The 7897-nt window shown below is 43.3% G+C and overlaps 1 protein-coding gene across 1 annotated transcript; it reads right to left on the bottom strand.

The window, feature by feature from the left end:
- Positions 1 to 947: 947 nt before the first annotated feature.
- On the bottom strand, positions 948 to 7209 carry LOC138768677 (taste receptor type 1 member 3-like). Its single transcript, XM_069946628.1, has 6 exons — positions 7025 to 7209; positions 5036 to 5336; positions 3935 to 4675; positions 3635 to 3832; positions 1965 to 2085; positions 948 to 1846 (listed from the first exon to the last, which is right to left on the bottom strand). The coding sequence occupies exons 1-6, from the start codon at positions 7207 to 7209 to the stop codon at positions 948 to 950; spliced, it is 2445 nt and encodes an 814-aa protein (XP_069802729.1).
- Positions 7210 to 7897: the final 688 nt, after the last annotated feature.

Below are 7897 nucleotides of genomic sequence, written 5' to 3'. Positions count from 1 at the left end.
CCGCACATCCCCTGTTTTACCAGTATATTTTAACATGACACAAAATATGCGATCGGCCATTGTGCGGGTGTTTTCTCTGGCACTTTTACAAGGGTCAATTATGGGCCGAAGGAACCTTTCTAGCAACACGACTTGACGATAATCTACCCATGTAAAAGGGGCTTTAGGGTAGACAGAAGGTCTACTGGGATTTTGTTGTCAAAGGATTGAAATAGGTTCCATACGTATATTTTCCATATATAATTTATATACTAAGTTAGGCCTCTTAAAGGGGCTGTCCATTGAATCAATATTCATCCATGCATTCATTATAATTGCATAATATTTTCTAAAAAAATTGCATGTTGTTTTTACAACTAGAGGTAAATTGTTATGGTGCCCCCCGGTGTTCTTTATAATCCATCCCAGAACATCTTACTGATGTCTCTAATACTGGTAACAATTTGCTGCTAAGGATAGGGGATAGGGGACAAGTAAGAGAACAAGGGGGGGTCTGACCTCCGAACCCTTTGGTGATCTCAGTATTGGGCCCCGGTTTCTGTATTATGAATACAGCCTCGGGTACAGCACGTTACCCACAGCTCTGTTCATTCCTAAGGAGTGACGGAAAGAGCCAAGTAAGCTGGAAGAGTGCTTACTTGGCTTGCTCTGGCACCTCCATAGGAGTGAATAGAGCCGCGGGTCATGTGGAGTACCTGAGGCTGTATTCATAAAACAGAAACTGGGGGCTTAATACTGAGATCACTGAGAGGTTCAGAGGACGGACCCCCGTGATCTCTTATGTGTCCCCTATACTGTGGATAGGGGACAAGTTCGTTTTTCTTGGGATGCCCCTTTAAGCCTCTTCCCAATCCTATGGAAGGCTTATATCCTATAAAAAAATATACCAAGGCAAACATAATTTTTATAAGGTAGAAATGCATTTATTGTTGCAAGCAACTGACTCATCAATTGTTATAAATCCTGAAATATTGTTCTGACACCATTTCTGGTTTCCATAAAAGAATATAACATTTTGGAGCAAAGTAACCCAACATTATACCAAAGGCGCTCACCAGAGTCACAACGATTTGTAGCAAAAGTTGTTTCCCATCTGTGACCTCGGCATAGACAGGAACAAAGACAATCCATATCAGCAAATAGGCCAATGTGGAGAACGTGATGTCTCTCGCCAGGTTGTACTGATTCGGTGGCGTTTGAGCAACACAGTTTAACATGAATGAGATAAGAGCGAGAATCCCATTGTAGCCAAACATCAAGAAGAAGCAGAGAACATTGGTTATTTCACACTTAAGGTACTTATGGAGGAACGTCACTTGTCCATTTTGGTACAAAGGGGGTACACTGAGTATGTACCATGTACAAAAAAGGCCTTGGATGACAATATTAGAGATCAAGAAGACCCATGTTCCTATGGTCTTTGACCACTGAATATAATTTTTGGGAACGTCCTTAAAATCAGTTACCAGCATAACTTGGAGGGCTTTAATGGAGACTGTCGACAGGCAGCATGTTAATCCCATAGAGGGGAGTGGTTGCTGCAGCTGGCACATGATATCAACAGGCTTACCAATGAAAAGGATGATACTGAGAGTGACAGCCAACAAAGAAACAAGAGCGAAGGAGCACATGTGACCTCCGGAGGCTCTGACCAGAGGACTATGTCTATGTTGGAAGAAGAGGGTGATGGTTCCCAAGACAAGGCAGAAGAGAATGAAAGATAGCAGGAGAAGGAATATGACAGAGAGGTCACCCCACTGTAAATATATGTAGGTTGGACTGTTACAGCTGGTGCTCCGTACATTAGACCACTGACCATCAGGACACGGCTGACATTGATATTCATCTGCAAGAAGAGCCATAAAACACTGTCAACCATGACTCCAAAAAGTCAACCCTACTGATCTAATAAAATACATGCCTAGGCTTGATAATAGATGTTTGTCACAGTATAGATAGTTTACCTTCACTAGACTGAAACATTCCCTCTTGGCAATCGATGCAGTCAAAGCAGCAGGAATGGGTTCCCTTCACTCTTTTTACTTGCCCCTTTAAACAGTTTCCTGAACATTGAGACTCTGGAACCTTTGTGAAGCAACAAGATTTGTAGATCAGTTCTTAGAACTAGAGTAAAAACAGATTGCTGAGGGCTAAAAGGATGCTTTCTAGGTCCCTGATGGTCTCTACATCCTACTTCTTCATGATCCCATGTTATGTCCACACCTTTTTAGACCTCCGTGCACTCAACCTCCTGTAAAGCAAGGGCGAGATTGCACTTTGGCTATGATTCAGTGTGCATGTTTCCTACCAGTCTGAGCTCCTAATTATTCTAGCACTTCATGTGTAGTGATTGACAGGTCCCACCACACCCATCTGGTTTCTTCTGCTATCTCTAGCTGGGCTGCAGATGGTTTAGAGTAGTGATGGACAGTTGCCTTCTCCATTTATCTCCCTTCGCTGCCAGTCTTTGCTCTGTGTGGCCTGGATATCAGAGGGTTGGTCCAATCATGCCCTGGACCAGGACTCTGGCATCTAATAAGAAGTCCAATTGTGCTCTGGGACATTGCTTGCAGTAATTTCTTATACTTTAAGCTGGCGTTTATATTGCATTGTATTACTTGGAATTCTGATCTTTTTGCCTGTCCTTCTGACCTACTGTTTTTGTACCGATCTGCTATCTCCTGGCTATTCTTTTTGTTGTGTTTGTCTGTATTGTCTCCTGTGTTTAACTTACATAGTGAAGGGAACATTGTCCAGTTGTCGCTGGCCACCTAGGGGAAGACTGGAAAGTAGGCAGGAACCTGCAAGTAGGCAGGAACAGTCTTGGGGTGCCTAGCGCTAGGGCTCACACTGTCTGTCCCCGTATTCCATCCACTTCCCTGGCTCCCTTACACCGCCATAGTAAATCAATGAATACAATGGGTGACTGCTGCACATTTAAAAAAAAAATTTTAAATGACCAGACATCCCCTTTAACATTAGGGTTAGGACAATTTGACTTTAAAATAAGATAAGATTTTACTCATATTAGTACATCTTCAGTGGGATCTAAAAATTGCATTGACTTTCACAAGCACCTTACAGAGTCATATTATAGGAGTTGTCCAACGATAAAACTTATTTTCAACTATCATAACTAAACATATATTGGTAAATAAAGTTATTTTGCTCACTTTCAGTACTTTTTAATACTTTCTGCCTGCTTCTGATGCAAACTGCTATTCTGTCTTCCTTTATCCAACTTCCTTTGTGATGTAAATACAGTAATGGTCCTGTTTCTACGGTACACTGTAGTCAGAAATTCATCTCCCTCCCACTATATGGAAGGCTCCTGTGGGTGTAGTGGGTGGGGTTATAGTCAAGAAGGTATAGTAGGAAGAAGACCATGTTGGATGAATTCCCAGCTATAGTGTTCAGCAGAAACAAGAAACCCATTACAAGATGTACACTAGAATGGAAGTCATTCCACTAGTCTTTACATTCTTTGACCAATGAAGCTGCAACACAAAACAAGCAAAGCAAAGCTGGCCTGACAATGGCAAAGGTGAATATGGCCACTTGGAAGTTCTTACCAACCACATCATTATCCACCTTGTATAGCCATTATGCCATTTTTGTTTACTCCATAACTCACCACATTCATAGGGGTTCCCCAGTTAATGAGTGAAATGTTCAATTCCATTTCTTGATTGTAGGTTCCGATTTTGGTGAAGCCCATTCCAGTCATACTATGGGTCACGATATCAAAACCAGTATTAGGATTTCCATCACTGTCAAACTTAAATGATGTTTTGAAAATGGAGAATTCCACCTTCTTCACCTCGTTCAGCAACTGTTATTATAAATAAATGAGAAAGTTATTCTGCTTTATATACTTCACCACATCCTTGGTATCGTACATGGAGAATGGCAAATTACATGGAGAATGGCTTACCTTCCACGCGTAGATGTTAGAGTCTTTTTTGTTGCATCTCATGGAGGTACAGTTAAGTAGCTTATGTAATGCATAGGCCACTGCATAGACGGCTGTGTATACACTATGTGCATACAATGCTGTGAGTGGGTTCAAAATTATGGGGATTTTATCAGGTTCTAGAGCAAAGCTTGGATAGCCATTGTTGACTTGTCGTTGGTTCGTCTGCGATATTATATTTCTTAAAAACCCATCAAATCCTAAAACTGTTTGTGCACTTGGAAAGAACCCAATGACTGGGCCAACACATTCAATGCCTGGCAGGGAGAGAATACTTTGCGATAGGACCCAGGATGAGCTTCCTATCCATACCCTTGTCATGTTTCGCATAATAACCTCTTTGAAGAATGCTACCGATTGGGTCAATGATGCAAACACCACAACTACTTTGACGTCAGCCTGTTCAATCTCGTCTAAGATATCCTCAATAGTGGTGCTTGTCTCGGAAGCGGAGAGGTATGTTGGAATTAGGCCTTCATAAGCAATGCAGATTCCATTATCCATTCCAGAAGAAGAGAACTGTCGAAGAGCGGTTACCCCATAATCGTCCATGCTGCCTACCGCAGCTATCCAGTTCCATTTGAAGAACCCCATCAATGTAACCATACCATTTATTTGCTTCTTATCACTTGGCACCGTTCTGTAGAAAGCTGGATACATGCTTCTATCGCTAAAGACGTCAGAGGTCACCGAATAACTAATCTGAAAAAAAAAAATAACCTACTGAGATCAGGACTATTATAGGTCTACACTCCTGGGTCATCAAGTTGAAGAAATTCCTTAAAGGAAAAGTCTGTCGAACAAAATAAAGAATCATTACTCACCTCCTCCCATGCCTTTGCAGCTCTGGATTGCCTCTCCTTCAGAGCCAACTTCACAACCTGGTTGGTGGACTGGCGCTCGGCCAGTCAGTGACTGGGGCGGAACACAGCCCATTGAAACCAATGGAATTTTTGTAATGCTTCCTTTCTTCTGCAGGAGAGTGCTCTAGGAATATTTAAGACTTGAAGCTATAGTTGACCACCAATGGTCCCACCAGCAGGACAACTTTTTAAGACTTACTTGTGGAATTAGAAAGGTGCCAAACAACTTCATAGAGACAGTAGCCACCTCAGTGGATGAAGGTCCGATCACAGCCAGGACTCGGGTTCTGTACTCTGTTAGGTCACATCTCACGTCCACATCTTCTGTGCCATTTTTAGCTAAGAACAGCAATGCAGGATGTAGAATAGCCAAAGAGTTTAGGCAAGTGTCGTAAACCTCATAGCCCAGAGTCTCTCCGGGAAGTAGGGTGGTGCTATTGTTGATTTCTTCCAAAGCAAATTTCATTGCCATAGCCTGGAGATAACCTGTAGGGTTCAAGCTGCAGCCGAATATAAAAATAGAATAAAATGGTCAAATGGATCGTCTGGTCTACGGAATTGCTAATTAGAGCACTGTGAGCTTATAGAGGGGGCTACCACATTGAGGACCTTAAAGCGACTCCGTACCCACAATCTGTCCCCCCCAAACCACTTGTACCTTCAGATAGCTGCTTTTAATCCAAGATCTGTCCTGGGGTCCGTTCAGCAGGGGATACAGTTATTGTCATAAAAACAACTTTTCATCCGGCAGCGCTGTGTCTAACGGCCGGGGCTTACATTTGTATATACATTAGGCTGGCATCACCTCTCCGTCCTTCCTCCCCACCCTCCTCATTATTAGGAATGATCCAGGAACATTTACTGCTGTTTGAGCTTTGCACAGGTGTATTAACGATCCAGCCAATGTGCCGGGCTGCCACAGGTGGGGAATAGGAAGCAATCTGCCTGGAGCATTCCTAATGATGAGGAGGGTGGGGAGGAAGGACATAGAGGTGGTGCCAGCCTAATGCATATACAAATGTAAGCCCCGGCCGTTAGACACAGCGCTGCCGGATTAAAAGTTGTTTTTTAGGACAATAACTGCATCCCCTGCCGAACGGACCCCAGGACAGATCTTGGATTAAAAGCAGCTATCTGAAGGTACAAGTGGTTTGGGGGGGGGGGGTCAGATTTTGGGTACGGAGTCGCTTTAATATATGAACCAAATGGAGAATGGTAATGGAAGATTATACTGTGTAAACTTAGGCCAGACTGCCCACAAATGGGCAAGATTTATAACTGCTCAGACTGTTCGAAAAGTGTAGAGTACATATTAGTATGGATAGTTTACTCCCTTCCCATCCCATAATGTAGTCATAAAGGGGATGTATGGAGCTGGTTACTATCTGCATCTAACACTGTTAAAGGCGTTGTCCTTGCAGGGGACTTTTTTTATGGATGTCCAGGGAGGGGGAGATTAAACATAGCAAATTACACTCAAATGACACTCACTTCCTTGTCTCCCATCCTGTCATCAGTATCTTACTGCCCCATCTCCTCTGTGGGGTTGCTTCCGGGTTCTAAGGTGCTGACTTTGCAGGTTCCCTCAGCCAATCAGCAACTAAGGTGGGAAACTACTTGAGCCGCTGACTGGCTGGGTGGGCCTGCAATGTCACAGCCTCAGAATCTGGAAACGACCGCACATATATGACGCCATGGCAAGATGCTGGTGTCGGTGCAGGAGCTGGGGAAGTATGCCCCTCTCTGGGCATATATCAAAAAACTCTCCTGCCAAGACCACCCCTTTAATGACTGGCATCAGAGATTCCTCTGAGGCCACCCACTTAACTATATATAGATGCTGCAATCAATCACTACTGCAGAATCTGTATTGTTATATAATGTGTCCTTAGGGGTTCTAGGGGTTGGTAAGCACTATCACAATCACAGGGTACCAGCTGGTTGTTTTGGCCTCCATCTGCCATGCCAAATGGTAAAAGGAATTGTGCCAATGTAGTAAAACTTGTCCTGCAAAAAACGAGCCCCATATGGCAATTTTAGTAATGGCTTAGAAAGTGGGGACGGAAAAATCTGAGCAAAAAATCTAAATTCAGAGGGTCATAGATGCTAAAAAAGCTATGTTAACATCAGTCTTATAATAAAAAGAGATACAAAGACACTCTCCATACAGAGTTGTTTTCAGTCCTACCTTGAACATTTCAGAGGTTCCGGCTTCCATTGGTTTTCAAAGTCATCTACTTGGGCGTGGAAAGGGAACAACCCCCCAATCATGAATTCTCCAGGCTTCTTGAATATTTGGTAAGCCGTGGACTCAGAGGTCGAAAGCGCAAACCTCCCATTGAGTCTTAACAAGAAGATGATGAAGAAGATCATGACTTTAATGGTGGATGGAGACAGCAGATACCAATAGTTTACGCACTACCTGTATCCCTGCAGGCAGCTACACTCGATACTATAGACTGTGCACAATGAGTAGAAACATAATACAGTCAATAATCTCTTGTTTTTCTGTGCCGCTTGCCCTAATATTTGAGTAATTGATAATCTTTGTCTTACACCAGGAAGTCTGGATTTGCAGTCAAATAGTGAGGTTGCAGGGAGTGACGCCATTCACTGGATACCTGAAAGAATTGGTGTACACAGTGTATGGAGACGTGTGCACATCTTTAATGCTGTATATGAAATCAGTGTATGAAGATTCATGCTGCACCGAGTACACAGAGATATATGATGCTACATTGGAGGAGGGAAAGTCCTTCTGACTGTCCATCCAGAACTGGGATGAAGCAGTAGCAATGGCTACACGTCTCTGCTTCTATCTATCACTCCAATTGCTCCCTCTCCCTCTTCTGCATCCCCTCTCTATTGACTTCAATGGGATGCAACTTTAAAGGGGTTATCCAGCGCTACAAAAACATGGCCACTTTCCCCCTCTCTTGTCTCCAGTTTGGGTGCAGGTTTTGAAACTTGGCTCCATTGAAGTAAATGGAGCTTAATTGCAAACCGCACCTGAACTGGAGACAACAGTAGGGGGGAAAGTGGCCATGTTTTTGTAGCGCTG

This window comes from Dendropsophus ebraccatus, chromosome 12, assembly GCF_027789765.1.
Source record: "Dendropsophus ebraccatus isolate aDenEbr1 chromosome 12, aDenEbr1.pat, whole genome shotgun sequence".
NCBI classification, from domain to species: Eukaryota; Metazoa; Chordata; class Amphibia; order Anura; family Hylidae; genus Dendropsophus; species Dendropsophus ebraccatus.
Note: the sequence above shows the minus strand (reverse complement) of the source record. Positions and strands in the feature narration are given on the sequence as shown.